At 41.4% G+C, this 15,393-nt stretch overlaps 1 protein-coding gene across 1 annotated transcript in view; it reads right to left on the bottom strand.

Annotated features, from left to right (window-relative positions):
* The window catches only part of esyt2a (extended synaptotagmin-like protein 2a), a 40,786-nt gene extending 26,429 nt beyond the window's left edge, over positions 1-14,357 (bottom strand). Inside the window, exons 1-3 of the mRNA XM_053486609.1 lie at positions 13,527-14,357; positions 2,697-2,738; positions 189-323 (exon numbers count right to left, since the gene is read on the bottom strand). Coding sequence (XP_053342584.1) covers positions 189-323; positions 2,697-2,738; positions 13,527-13,904 — 555 coding nt within the window. The 5' untranslated portion in view covers positions 13,905-14,357. The remainder of the gene's footprint in view (positions 1-188; positions 324-2,696; positions 2,739-13,526) is intronic.
* Positions 14,358-15,393: the final 1,036 nt, after the last annotated feature.

Below are 15,393 nucleotides of genomic sequence, written 5' to 3'. Positions count from 1 at the left end.
TTCCATTTTAACTGCTTCATTTCAATTTTATTGTTTTGATGCATAGAGAATCAGGTAATGCTCTACAAATACTGGGACACACACGCTCGTAGGCAGAAAAACCCTTTACAAGCAATGGTTAGAATGTTATGGTTCTGCTCTTAGAGTCAGACGCTATACAGGTTACAGTTAATGTGAGTGTAAGCCACCTTGTCCCCCATGTCAATCTTGGAGAAGCAGAAAGAGCTGAGGTGTGCATTAGCGCCTTTGACGGCGGGCTCGATGGTCTCCCTGAAGAGCTTGTCAACAAACTGACAAATATATGGCCACATCTGCTGAACTGTCTGAGGAGGAGAAATAAGAGAGATAGAGATAGAAAGAGATAAAAGAGAAAGAGAGAGAGAGAGAGAGAGAGAGAGAGAGAGAGAGAGAGAGAGTTTAGTGAGCTCTTTGTACAATTGAGAACTTTTCACAATCACATTTACAGCATGTGGCAGACGCCCTTATTCAGAGTGACTTACAGTTTATTTGTATCATAGTATACATTAAAGCATTTGGGGATTAAGGGCCTTGCTTAAGGGCCCAGCAGTTTAAATGTGTGTGGTGATGGTGGGGTTTGAATCAGGGACTTCTGATACAAAGTGTTGTACCTTAACCACTGAGCTACCTCTGTATTATATTATACCCCTGTATTATTAATATCCAGCTGTCCAGTGTTAGGGAGTGTGTGGCACTGTGGCATAGATTCTCCTGCTGTTGTTAACACTGTAGTTAAAAACAAGAGACTGCTGAGGAAATCCCAGAATATCAGCAGTTTCAGAAATCTAAAAAAAATCAGCCCATCTGGCAAACAGCAAGCATGCCAAGGTCAAAGTCACGGAGATCACATTTTTGAGTAGATCATATTTAACGGGTCAGAGAGTTTAAATAAGTCTCTGTCAGATGATGGAGTAGGATGGTTACAACAGTCCTAAAAGGCTAACAAAGAAAAACCGTCACGGCCCCTTTAGACACTCAGACATGTGTTTTACTTTGTGCTATTAAGTGTGAGCTCTAGCAAACACATCCCTTGTGAAGATATCCTGAGCGGCCACCAGATAAAGAGTTCATTCTCCCAGAACAGCCGAGCTGATCAAGCAGCAGTCAAGCAATCAATCCCGGCTCTAAAGATCTCATCAGAGACACAGACAGCTTCGGAGAGATCCCACCACATGAGGTGTTGTTTCAAACCCCATCGCATGAGATCGGCTCACGAGAAAGCTTGCTTGCACCCTGGCGTTTTGTTTTTCACCTGATTAGATTGATTGTTGATTTGAAAACATCATGATTATCTATATGAATTATCTTAAATCTTTTTTTTATGTTGAGTTTCTGTCTAACTGATGCACTGAAGGTGAACTTCTGGGCTGATAACTATACTGATGTTCAAAATCAGAATTTGTCTGATAGCCAATGTTTTTGCCTGGCTACAGCTCTTGTGTGGTTCATAATAGAATATGTTCTTGTGCACATGTTGTAACAATCAACAGCCATATGGTAATGCCAAATAATGGCACATGGTGGCCCTTTTTTTTTGGTATAGCCCTAGGGTCGGTCATGAAAGATTAGTTCTTTTTAACATGACTCAGAGGAATGAGTCGTCTCAGAGTGATTTGTTCACCCCATCGCAAAACCCCCGTAGGGTATGTACAGGAAACAGAAATGAACGGTTCTTAACGAATCTTCTAGTCCGAGTCGTTTGTTCTGATGTCACGTGACTCCTATAGACGCTGTGCAGTGCAATAGATTCAAAAGACCGAATGACTCAGACTAGAAGATATGAGAGGTGAGCTACTCGTTCCAACTATCATAATATGTCGTGAGCTGCATTGTAATATTTTCATTCCTGGTATATGTAGATGTGTTGGGGGTCTGTTTATTGAAAAATGTTACATTTTATTTTATTTCTAATCAAAAGAACGAAACGAACTAAATGACTCGAAAAAAGATATTCAAAAAACTGAGTCACTAAAATGATTCAAACTTCCCATCACTACTAGATTCAGGCCTCGTCCCGACTCACATCATCACAGCGGATCTTTCCCAAAGCTGCAGCTGGGTAGCTACCGTTGTCCCAGTCAGACCACAATTAACCAACACAACATGTAAGGAGTGGGAAACTGATGTGACGCAAAACAAAAAAAGAAAGAAAGAAAGAAAAAAAAAGAAAAAAAAAAAACATACTGACTTTTTTTTTTTAATGACTAGATTGGAACGACACGATGAAATCTAGATTTAGACAATGCTATTTAATAGTGTGTGTACGTCTTAAAAACTACAGAAAAGAGTTTCATTTTGGTCAGAAAGATGGCAAGGTTTAGAGCTAACGTTACTTTAAACACACTACAAACTACTACAGATTATGAAATTCACATGACTGTTTTATTACTGAACAACTTCTGCTATTTATTACCAGTACATTTTCTCCAAAGTGACCTAGGAATACAGTAACAGGTCTGTGTGTGTGAGTGTGTGTGTGTGGATGTTGTGCATTCCTACTAGGAAAGCAAGTGTATCTTGAGGCTTTCCACAGATTGATCAAAGATTCCTGTTTACTCTCAGATGAAACACACAGGCTTACATTTAACTTAATGTGTGTTTTTACATCTGACTTCGAAGCAGCTAATAATACCTCCATTAAAGATTAAAGTGTATAAGAGCAGTACGGTCATACACACCTTATTGAGCCATTCCACTCTCTCCACGTCAGGGAAATGAACCTGCAAGAGGTAAAGAAAACAGAGCAGTTTTTACATGTTAATCCAATTAAAACACATGACTGGTCTTGATTTTCTGTATTGTTTTTTAAGAAAGTAACTCGACTCTTACAAAGAACAACAACATGTCAGTACTGTTCCCATCCTCAGACAGGAAAAGCCACTTTATGTAATTGTAGGAAGTAATTTAATCGAGATATACAAAATAATCACATGTACAAAGTCACTTTTGCGGTAAAAAAATTTGCTAAAATATACGTGATTCTCTTCCAGCAGAACCTTCAACAGTCAGAAATAAAATATATAAAACATTTCCTAATGACTACAATCTACCCTGCAGATTTATTAACAAGAGGACATTGAATTCTAAAATAAATAAATAAATGAATCAATAACTAGATCCATCTTATCTAATCATAATTTTAAAAATATTAATTTTAGTGCAAGCATCCTTGATTAATTGTATTTCTTTTTATCAGACCCATGCTTATTTCCTGGGGGAGAAATAATAATAAAAATAATAATAATAAGGCACTGGTAGCACTATCAGACAGCAGTAAATACTACATAAAAATAAGTCTAGTGTCACGGTCATAGAAAACACAGAATGACAACAATCTGGCGTGTTTCATGATTACCAATGCAAATCGTACTGCAAACTGCTCTGAGAAATCAGAACCTACAACGAAATCTTTCCACACGGCAAGTAACCTGATAGAGTATTTAAAACTAAAAACACAAAGCAGCGAATAACACTGCAGCAAACACGATCCGGGCGAGGACAAAGGCCTACAGAGGAGCCTAGGTGATCCGAAATAACAGCACTTACTCAGGACACACTGCTCTTCATGATCAGTTATTGTTATAATTAAATACCAGCAATTCAGACACAATGAATACAGAGCCATTGTACTTAGTACAGCGGAACAGAAGCTCTCTTCTGTATTCAATCATACAAGTGGGGTTGAAGTTTTGACTGTGCAGAATAACAGAGTTAAAAACTTCTCTTATTTCTCATATAATCTCCCATTACACTAATGCACTTATCACAGTGTTTCACTACTGCTTGGATACTATCAAGGTAGAAAGTCTTCTCAGTACGCCAGAGACATAATGGGACTGCCTGCTTCATGTCTACGACACTGGCCTCCCAGGAACTCCTTTGGAAATTGCTTGGATTGAGGTCTATAGGGGGGATGTCACAATAACTCCCAACTGAAATGACTGTGTAGTAAATGACTGTGTGCTCAGTTCCCACAGTCTCTTCCGCAGACAAGTTTTTCTGAAATGTCTGCACCATTCACTTTAAGTGCATCAATGTACTGGAGTTGAAGTCTTCTGTAAATGTCAGTTTTATACTTTTATTCACAATAAATTTAATCACAAGTCCCGATTTGACTCGAATTTATCTTAAACTTTCTACCTTGTATTTCACTACCTGCTCCATACAAGATTAATGAAGCTAGATAATCCCAGATTCATTAATATCTAATACTATAAGTTAAACATTAGCACCAAATTTGCACTGCAACCCAAGCAAAACCTATGAAGAAGCCTACACAATAAATCGCCGCCCCTCTGTTTGGCCTTCACCCTCCTGCAACTTTCTCCTGGGAGAATAAACCCTATGACTCAGAGGCATGCTGTTTCCTGAGTATAACTGCACTAGCAGAGGGCACGGGATTCCTGAGATGAGAGTAATGGCGTGAGTGAGCTGTACCGTTTTAATAATGCAAAGCTGCCACTCCTCATTAAAAGTGAAATTACATATGCCTACAACCTTTTGTGGGTCTGTGACTGAAAAAGCCTGCATATAAATATAACGGGTGATAAACTTGGGTTGGAAAAGCAGCATTTAACTTAATTAATATTGAATATTAAACTGCGCAGCCGACATGTATCAGCTTAAAACAGTAATACAAGACGACACAGATGACAATTTAATTCCGAACGTCTAAGCAGGCCACAGTGCAAAACAGAGCGAGTGTGAGTCTGTGACACGACCGTTTACAGGACCGTCCACCACCTCCATGGTTTATTCATCTTTTGGCACCTTTTGAATTGAAAATTACTTTCATCCCTATTAATTACACTAACTGTCAGTCAGTAACTTTCACTTGACAGCTCCACCAGTCGCAATTAGTTACTTCCGCTAGTCACAGAAGGATGTGTGTTGGTAGAGCAAAAGAACGCCAAGTAAACAAACAGATCATAATCTGTTGATAATGGTGTTAAAGTAATATAAAAGCAATATCACACTCGAGGTCGTGCTGTACTGGATATATAGCAGAGAGTCCATCCCCCAGGCCTAGGACGGCATCTCAACCATGCTATATCCAGCGATACAGCACTCCCTATTGTGAGATATTGCTTAATAATACAACCAAGTAACCTGATCGGACATTCCACAAGGGGTGATAATAGATCATAACAGCACTGGTTACTATGGCTACATTCACATTACCAGACTGAAGTGACTCAATTCTGATTTTTCTTTTTTTCAGCTGTGCTGATATTCAATACAACAGCACTACCTTTTGATATTGATTAAATATATTCTTCTGGGTTATTTCAAAGTGAAAAATCAAGTAAGGGATCTGTCAATTAAATCAGGTCAGTTCAGTTCAAATAACCTTTACTGGCACGACCATAATAAGAAACAGTATTGCCAAAGCACAAAGACGAATTCTGACAGCTAAGGAACAAAACAACAGAAGCAGTGAATTTAATAATATACAGATAAGAAAGAGTCAAATGAGAAAAAAAGGAAAGAAAGAGAGAAAGAAAGCATCCATATATGGACAGTAAAAGAGAGCACGGAGGATCAGAGGTTAGCCGTGATCATTGCACAGTGGATAAACTGTGACATGTTGGTATAAGCAAAGAAAGTGCAATCTCTCTCGATCGTTTGTGTTTGTGCCTGTACATGCGTGCATGCGTGTGTGTGTATAAACGCTTGCACTTTTCCACCACCAGGGACAACAAGAGCCCTAAGGGAACAGAGACTTTGGTGGGTGAACGTAAGAAGACAGAAGCTGAGCAGTGCACAAACCAACAGTAAAGATAAGCCCCGTACTAATCCCCATGTGTATGTGAGAAAGAGATGTTGAACTTCCTACAAAAAAGGAAAATAAAGACAAGCCACAGACAGACTTAACTTTGCTGCGATCTGTTCAATACCTAGAAACGCCCTGCTCATAACTGTTGCATAGTTTACATAATTTGTGAATTAATTTTGAATAACACGTGATGCCATTTTACATGGCTGCATCAGCTCACACACAAAGAAAGTAAAAGCTCCTGCTGTCTGTGCTGCGCCAGTCCATGTTCTGGTCATGCTGAAACCGTCGTCACCAAAAGGTCATAACTACAATAATCTAATAATATGGTAAGTTCCTTTTCTTGTTAAATACGTTAACATAGAATATAATTAAACAATTGATTTGTTAATGATCTTTTTTTTTAGGTTTCTGACGTAGCACAGTGTGTGTCAGTGTGACCAAAGAATCTGCACCATCATAGGAACTGTGAAGGGCTGAGCAGGAAGCAGATAAATTATTTAATTCTGTATGGCATGTAATCCACATAACGTATGTTGTGTAAGTAACCACAATGCCACCTCGGGTGCCTATAATTGACTATGGAAGGTGATGAAAGATCACGCATAAGCATACGGAATGTTCAGTGGACATAGAGGAGACCTCTGCCTTACAGAAAAGCTGTAGGTCTGGACAAAAATGTAAGATTCTGTTTCACACGTGTGTGTGTGTGTGTGTGTGTGTGTGTGTCCCACACCAGCAAGCTGCAGATTTATACAGGTCACAGCAACAGTTCAGCTTTTATTCGTCACATACTGTATACATTACTGCACAGTGAAATTCTTTATTCATCCCATATCTAAGCTGGGGCCAGAGCACAGGGGTCTGCCAATTTACAGCGTCACTGGAGCACACAGGGTTAAGGGCCTTGCTCAAGGGCCCAACAGAGGCAACCTGACGAAGCAGGGGCTCGAACCGCTGACCTGCTGAGGGCCAGTGGTGGCTCATCGCTCCTCAGTAAGTCACAATCTATTGAAAGACTACCCACCCATCCCTCATCGAAATGTATAAACACTTAGTGATCTGTAGCAAAAATGATAAAATGCAGCTTAAGTTACAGGTCACTGAAGGAGAAGGAAGGAAAACAAACAAACAAAAAAATAACACCTCCACCCATCCTGTAGCAGGCTTGACACTTCTTTTACTTCTTTTTTTTTTTTTTTACAGTACTGAGGTCATATTGGTTAATGTTGAGAAACCCCACCTCTTCTGTACAGTGTGTGCAGTGTGTGTGTGTAGCATGAGATGGTGTCTACGTTTGTGTGCCCTGCGATGAATTGGTACCCTGTCCAGGGTGTACCCCGCCTTGTGCCCCAAGTCTCCTGGGATGGGGTCCAGGCCCCTGCGACCCTGTATCCATGATAAAGTGGTACAGACGATAAACGAGTCAGTGATATGATTACATTTGATGTGGTGAAATGTCACAGTTCCTTACTAACCCTACAAGCGGAGAGCTAAAAACCTCTCACACGTTGGCGGGCAGCATAGTTTGTTTAGGATTGTCACACTGGGAAATTGCTCAAATTATGATATTTACTAAATAGCAATACAGATTAAATCGGCAACTAGGTTTTCTGATCCCCTCTAATTCCCATTACTACTTTTTAACCAAATCATATGTCAGCAGCACAGAGCCTAAAATCTTAGATAAAGGTTGATAGATTCAATCAAATTCACATCAAAACACCAGAAGAAGGAGGAACTGTGATCTTTGTAACTTTATCCATGCCATACTTTTTAATACCAGCTGAGCTAGCTTGAGGATTTTAGAAACCGCTGATCTCCTGGGATTTTCACACACAACAAGTTCTAGAATTTAATACAGAAGTGTGTGTTGAAATCGTAGATCCTGATACGGCAAGGTGTTTCAGCCTGCAGACCCCCCGGCTCACACAATGGTTTTTGTTTCTCCAAAGCTAAAGAGCTATAACAGCTAAAGCTTAACTATTATACCTCTATCTCACCTACGCGCATGTACTTTCGCGCAGTGGCCGTAAGTACGGTTCATCATGATTCACCAACACAAACATGTTACATTTTTGGCGGTTCTCGCGGAAGCTTGCGGACCTTTCAGAACTTAACGGATCGTCAGCGGAACGTCGGCGGGCAATCGCGACAGCTCACGGTACCCAACACCGCACCTCACCGTGAGTCAAACCTCATAGGTGAAATAGGGGTATTAGCAGTATACAGGCTAGCTAGCATTCCACGCAACATGCGTGTTTTAAATGTTTCACCAAGTTGCATGAGCCGTGTGAGCAGAAGGGTATCTTTGTAGAAGCCCATGACCTAACTTCGCTCCTTCTGACTCCCAAAACTGCTTCTTTAGAACACACCTACAGGTATTTGTTGTTAAATGTTAAAGCATAAAAATTCCACACTTGGCAGGTTTGACTGGAAATGTACAAGAAGGTTTTGTGCACAGCTGCTGATTAGATATCGCTGGAATGCATGGCGGCACTTTCTGTTTCACTGGTCTGAGCAGAAACACTAATCTATTTAATTCAAATAAAAACCTTCAGTGATGTAATCTACTTCACATCGCTTTAATTTCAGTAGCATTTGCTATAAGCTCAGGCTAATATCATTAAGAGACGGCTGGGAATAGAACAGGGTGAGGGACAAGGACGGAGGGAACGTTCTATTTTCGGGCTCTCGCTGTAGAACCACTCAATGGGAACACCCTGGTGATGTCACACACATGCTGCACTCATTCCTTTCTCTCTTCCTTCTCATCTGCTCTCTCCATTAGTGACACTACTTCATTGCTGTAAGGGAGGGGGAGGGGCACATGAGAAGTGACACTGCAATATCCACCCGTATTTAAACCAAGATTATCCTAGGCAAGACAATATTTGAGCTAGTGGTGGGAGTTAGTAACCCTTCCATAATCGATCGTCTGTTTGAGTAAACCAAAAATTGACAGAGGTCTTAAGTTTCTAAGTTTTGTTTTAGGGTTCCCTGCTCTATACACAGACCATGAAGTGTGTCACCTGGAACAAGTACAATGGAAGCAATCAGAACTGAATTCAACCCTCGTTCCGTGCAAAAATGCGTTCTAAAGTTGACCTCGTGAAGCTTCTGCAGTCCTGCCTACTAAACTTTAAAGAGTTTATCTCTTAAAGTTACAATGTATTTAGTACAAATTTAACTCTTTTCTTCCTTGGTTAGCCTTACACCTCTATACCACTAGTACCTGGTTATACATAGTGATAAGCTCCAGTTTGCCATAAACACCTGTTTTGCACACATGCATAGTTATTGGCATTATACGTTTGCGTGTTCATCTGACTTTTGCCTACTCCCTCTACACCGCAGCTGCCTGGGGACGCCGAAAAACATACATGTCATGTTTTACAAATTAAAATCAACTGCAAATTTTCTAAATCGATAGCTTGAAATGCACAGGAAAAAAAAAAAAAAAAAAAACAAGCATCGACTATAACTGATGATCATCTCATCAATAATTCAAGTCTATTTTCTGATACCTGAATTATTGTTTTTTTAAACTGCATACTTCATATCTTGCCATTTCTTTCCTAGGCGTTTTTTCCCCAGCAGATCACTGGATCCGCAAATATTGCATGTGGCACAGGTTTTACGTGGATACCCTTCCTGACACGACCCTATTCAATTTATCTGGGCTTGGGGCCAGAAATAAGTGTGCGCTGACTCGTGCAGTCTCTCAGTGGACGGGGACTTGAACTTAAAAAATAGGGGAAATAAACAGGGTTACATATTCATTAAAGGTTTGCTCTGTCTCATAGCGAATAGTTGAACTGAAAAGATTTTCTCATTTAGTTGTGTGTCAACCAGCACCTATGGTTACTCTCAGTGTCACTGTGCGTTATGTTTCAAGATCATCACTCTTCTTCAAGGTCTCCAGTAATAGAACGCAACTGTAAAGTGAAAAGGCTGACAGTCTTAACTATATGACAAATAACTCATGGATCTTGTGGGTGTGTGGTGACCGCTGTACATGCAGTACATGCATTTTCTTCAAATTTGGATACGAGATTATAAGAGCCAAAATGTATATATTCTGCACCAAAATGTACTTTAATCTGCATGCTATCATTTAACCCACGGTCTTGTCCTTTACTGTGCTTTAATCCTGCTCCTCTCCTCACCGTCCAGACCTGCCTGATCCATCCTGCTACTTCTGTCTGCACTCGTGACTTCCTGTATGCTGATGTTTAGGATCCCACATGGATACCCTAAAGATTTTCCCAAAACAGTTCATGCATCCATTTCTCTTTAAGCAGTCTATTCATAACTCTCTCACTTGCTGCTAAGAATGTTCTCACCTAGATTTTGTGGACTTTGAACATAAAAAAAAAGTTGCCTTAATTATATAGACTATGATGAACTGAACATCCTCCCAACACATGAAAAGTAATCATTTATAATATCTCCATCAGCACATAAACAAAGCAGATAACTTATCACTGTTGACAACCTACAACAGCTATATTACCCAACATCTTCCCATCGGCACCTTAACTATATTAAGTGTCAGCTTATTACATGTGAAGGTGCCAACATTTATATTTTACCGGTTATGACTAATCCTGACCTGTGACTTTTTAGGTCAAACTGGCACGAATTGTGGAAATCTACACACTTAAAACCAAGTCTACCGGTAAGTTTACAAACGTAAAACACTTACTTTTTCAACCAACTAATTTTTTTTTTATCTTCTATCTAAACCTTTAGACTGTTGCAACAATTAGAGCCTGTATGACTTGTCAGTTTATATTCAAAGCCGCAGACACGAGACACTGAAACACTGCATCAAACAATTAGCAATTTTTATTTACAGCTTATGGTTTTCATAAGGTTGTACTTAGTTAAATAAAACATGATCTGTACCCACAGGGTGTCTACCAAAGACTTAGTCAAGGAACTAGCCAAGTAATATATAGTTAATGGGAGATGTGCACTGCCAAGGCATAAAATGAAATAAGTGAGACCTGTTCTGTCTAAGAGTAGTCTACTGCTGACTGCTATTAAAACAAATATACACAGTAGATATAGTTTCCAACCCAAGGCTGAATTCTCAACTTCTGAACTTTCCGATCTTCTTCGGCTGTTCCCTTTCAGGGGTCGCCACAGCGAATCATCTGCCTCCATCTAACCCTATCCTCTGCTTTCTCTTCTCTCACACCAATTAACTTCATGTCCTCTCTCACTGCATCCATAAATCTCCTCTTTGGTCTTCCTCTAGACCTCCTGCCTGGCAGTTCCAACCTCAACATCCTTCTACCAATATGCTCACAATCTCTCCTCTGAACATGTCCAAACCACCTCAATCTGGCCTCTCTGACTTTATCTCCAAAACATCTAACATGGGTTGTCCCTCTGATGAACTCAGCCTTGATCCTATCCATCCTTGTCACTCCCAAAGAGAACTGCACTATCTTCATCTCTGCTACCTCCAACTCTGCCTCCTGTCTTGTCTTCAGTGTCACTGTCTCTAAGCCGTAGAGTATCACTGGTCTCACCACTGTCTTGAACACCTTTCAACTTCTGAACTTTCCGATGCAATTTATTAATGCAATTATAATCAGGATTATTTAAACCATGGTCTAGATTATGTTTACTAACAAACAGCTTTGTATGCATTTCTCATATCAGACTGAGTTCAGAAGCAAGGGCTGTTTTTTTTCTCCATTCTGAACTTGAGGTACTAATCATGATCTGATAATCATGATCATTGGGTGTTTGCAGTCAGATGACTGGAACAGTCTGCCTGAAGTGGATCAAGGCCAAGCTGACGTCAACTGCATACACTCCATGGCCCACACCTGTTTCAGATTGAATAACTTTGTACATACTTCTTCATTTGTTTGCGGTGGAAAAAACTGAGCAGAGTTTTATAAATTCACCCTCACTGAGGTCATTAGGTACAGAGGTATGGTGGGTACAGAGTGTTCACACTATACCCTGGGGTGGGTTTGCACCCCATCCTGGGTGTACACCGCCTCGTGCTCTACGTCTCCTAAGATAGGATACAGTGACCCTGTATACAGGATAAAGCGGTATAGATGATTGAGCGAGTAAGTGATTACACTACTGAGACAAACTGGACTTTGGGTTAACGGGTACTCAGATACATACCTTTATCCCTAGTACAAAAGCACCCGAAGTATGCACTTCCTACTTTCTAAATAGTTCTGGTATAGACTAATATTAAATCGCTTAAACAGTCCAACAATAATCGGCCATGTCATTCTACATAAAGCTAAATTAACCTGCATACAGTTATTTGACTTGCCCATGCAAAGTACCTTGAGCTACAAGTACCCAGATAACGAAAACAAGTTTTTGTTAACCAGTTATAAACATGGGCTCAGAAACATAAGTTGCAACCTCAGGCACAAATTGGATCAGTATACCCACACTGTGTATATGAGTTATATATACACACAGAATGTACTGTATATACCCCATTGGTAATAGGTTATGACTATCATATCCCAGTAATTCACTTATATTTATAATTAACTGATCCTGGTCAGAAATACAACTTAGACTGGCACCTCACACACACACACACACACACACACACACACACACACACACACACTTGCTCAGTGACTCTGGAGCCTATCCCATTCTTATAGGCTTTGAAGTAGAAACATGTCTATCCACTAATTCACAGCTAGGGGAAGTTAGGGTAGCCAATCCACCAATGTATTGGGAAGACAGAAAGAAACCAGGGAATCCAGGAAAGACCTATGTAGACATGGAGAGGACAGTAAAGTGAGCTCAGGAACCAGTGACCCTGGATGTGTGGGGAAGCAGCAGTACCCACTCCACCAGCCTGCTGCCCCTAATACCATCTGACCCATTTATGTTTTAAGTAAACACATGCACGCATGCGAAAAGAGTATACACTGACCAGCCATAATATTTAAACCATCAAAATTAAAACTACCTAGGGTTTGGGTTCCCCTTGTGTCCACTTCTCTTAGAGCTTGACTCTACAGGGCCTATGGGGATGGACTGTGGTGTCTGGCACCAGGACGTTGGCAGTAGAGTATTTGGGTGATCTGTTGATCAGATTGAGATCTGAGAAGTTTCTGAGAAGAAACTTTTGGGCTGACCTGGTGCCTTTCTATCATAGCCAACATTAACCGTTTTCAGCATTTAGTGCTGCATTAGCTATTGTGTGGGATCAGAAAGGACAGGCTGGCCTTCGGCCCCTGAGGGCGTGGGTGAGCCTTGGGTGTGCGTGATCCTGTAACCAGTTTACTGGTGTATTATTAGTGATGAGTGGCTGATAGGTGAAAATGCACATACATGTCCTTTAATAAACGGGCAGCATCAGAACCCACCCAGGGTAATCTGTTTGGGTTTTTAAAGTAGAAAAAAAGTAAATGCCCCCTACAGATACATATTAGCGTGTGTGTATGCTCAGGGTAGCAGAGCTGGGAAGTGTAAAGTGAATCACGTGGACAGTCACTCAGTACTGATGCAAGGACAGCTGATGGTCAGCTGAGTGAGACCTGGTTCTCCAGCATTTCCGTCAAAATCACCAGGTTTGTAGTTGAGTCATGTTTTAGGTTAAGGGTCATGAGAGCGAACACAGAGAGGGTCACTGCCTGTAACATGTCACCGCTCGCAGTGTGTAACACACTAACACCAGGTTTAACCGCTTAGAAACACGGCCAGCTCGTCCAGTACTCACCCAGGGCGGCAGCTCGGAAGTTGGTAAACTCTGTTTCTGCTCTTTCTCTTCGTGCTCGAAAAAGGCCAGCGCTTTGTTTACTCCTGAAAACCTCGTCCCCTGGTTCCGTCTGAGCCAGAACAGCGCGGCGAGGGAGATGAGGATCCAGCTGAAGCTGAAGCCCAGGTAACCCAACACGTACACGGGGAAGATCAGCAGGAACGTCTTGGCGAATTTCACTCCGGTGTTTTTCGCGTCTTCGACGGCGGTCTGAGGCTCGCTGCTCGGCTCCAGCTCTGCCAGGGAGTCCGGTCCGGGTCCGGGTCCTGATGGAGAAGGAGAAGGAGTCGGGATCGGACCCTGGGCTCGAGGATCCGATCCATTTACCCTGGCAGTCATTTACTAGCTGGTGTGATGAACTTCCAGGGAGCGAGAAAACGAGTTCAGCCTGAATAAATCCTGCGTGAAGGAGAAGCGAACGCGCGCGCCACCTGGATAAACTCGCCTCCCGCACTTCCTGAGATTGCGGGAATCACTTTGGGCTGGTTGGAAAAACTACGCAGCGTCCTCGCCTGACCTTGAGCGGCTCTTTATTTCCACCCGCAGTAGTTACAAACTTTCGGTTGCCATTTCGGTTTACCGGCGCCGCGCGCGCTCGACACGTCTCTCTCTCTCTGTGCGACCTACCTACACGTCTGCGTTTCGCACGGAAGCGCGAGCTCTAGCAGCATGGCGTCGCACTCCGGTCGTGTACGGTAGTGTCTGTCCACATCCTGCCACAGGCGAGCGCTTTCCCAGCCTGAGAGCAGACACGCACACACACACACACACACACAGCCCGGGCACGAGCACACGCCCAGACGACATGTTACAGGACCAACCCCTTCTCATTTTACAGAAAAACACAGCTGTGACGCGGAAGAGTGTGTAAGGGAGATACAGACCAATAGCAGGAGACTTGCAGTGCGGGTGAAGTGCGCCACCTTGTGAGCGCAGACCGCGAAAAACACAGGAAGAGATTAATAATGTACAGTATTTAATAATAATAAAAAAAAGTACAACGTCACTGTCATGACAGATTTAAAGGACACGTTGTAGGTGCAGTTACATGCATGACATCAGATTTATCAAGGGAGGGAAGTGACAGTTGGGGATTTATTATAAATAAAATGACACCCTGTACTAGTGGGAGAAATAGTAGTAGTAGTAATAATAATAATAATAATAATAATAATAAATACATTTCCCTTTATGTTTAACCTCAATGCATGGAGAGTTAAGAATAAGGTTTCTCTATTCAGACACTTAAATAACCTTTCCTATCCCGTTTTATTTTGAAGATGTTGTAGATGTAATCTCGTCTGATTAACGACAGGAGTGAAGCGGTAAGCCTATCACAGCATTATCACTGACCCGCATCTATGTGGTCTATTGTATTATTTGATTGGTTTTCCAGAAGACATGAAGGCCTACACATGATTACCTGCTATTCAACCCCCAGTGAAATGAGTTTTGTTTGTTTTGGTTTTTTGGCCAAAATTACCAACTAGCAACTGTTTGTAATAAATCAATGCAACAAGCAACACAACTAATATAACAAGTGGGGTCTCTATTAAACATTAAAATGCTACCACAGTAAAAAAAATATTTAAGCTCTAATCATCTTCACTACATACAGTAGTAGAGACCCCTTTGGCTATTTAGTTATGACCTGCTGCAAACGTGATGTGTTGTATAGACAGACCCTAGCTTCTTGCTTCCTGCTTTTTACAAATCTTTCTACTGAATTCACATCAGGAGACTGTTATGGCAACTCTAGAACCCTATAGGATTTCATCTGAAACCAAGCCTTGGTGGACTTTAAAGTATGCTCAGAATCATTGTCCTT

This window comes from Clarias gariepinus, chromosome 25 (assembly GCF_024256425.1).
Source record: "Clarias gariepinus isolate MV-2021 ecotype Netherlands chromosome 25, CGAR_prim_01v2, whole genome shotgun sequence".
Classification (NCBI taxonomy): Eukaryota; Metazoa; Chordata; class Actinopteri; order Siluriformes; family Clariidae; genus Clarias; species Clarias gariepinus.
The sequence above is the reverse complement of the archived record's forward strand: the minus strand, read 5'-3'. Positions and strand labels throughout refer to the sequence as shown.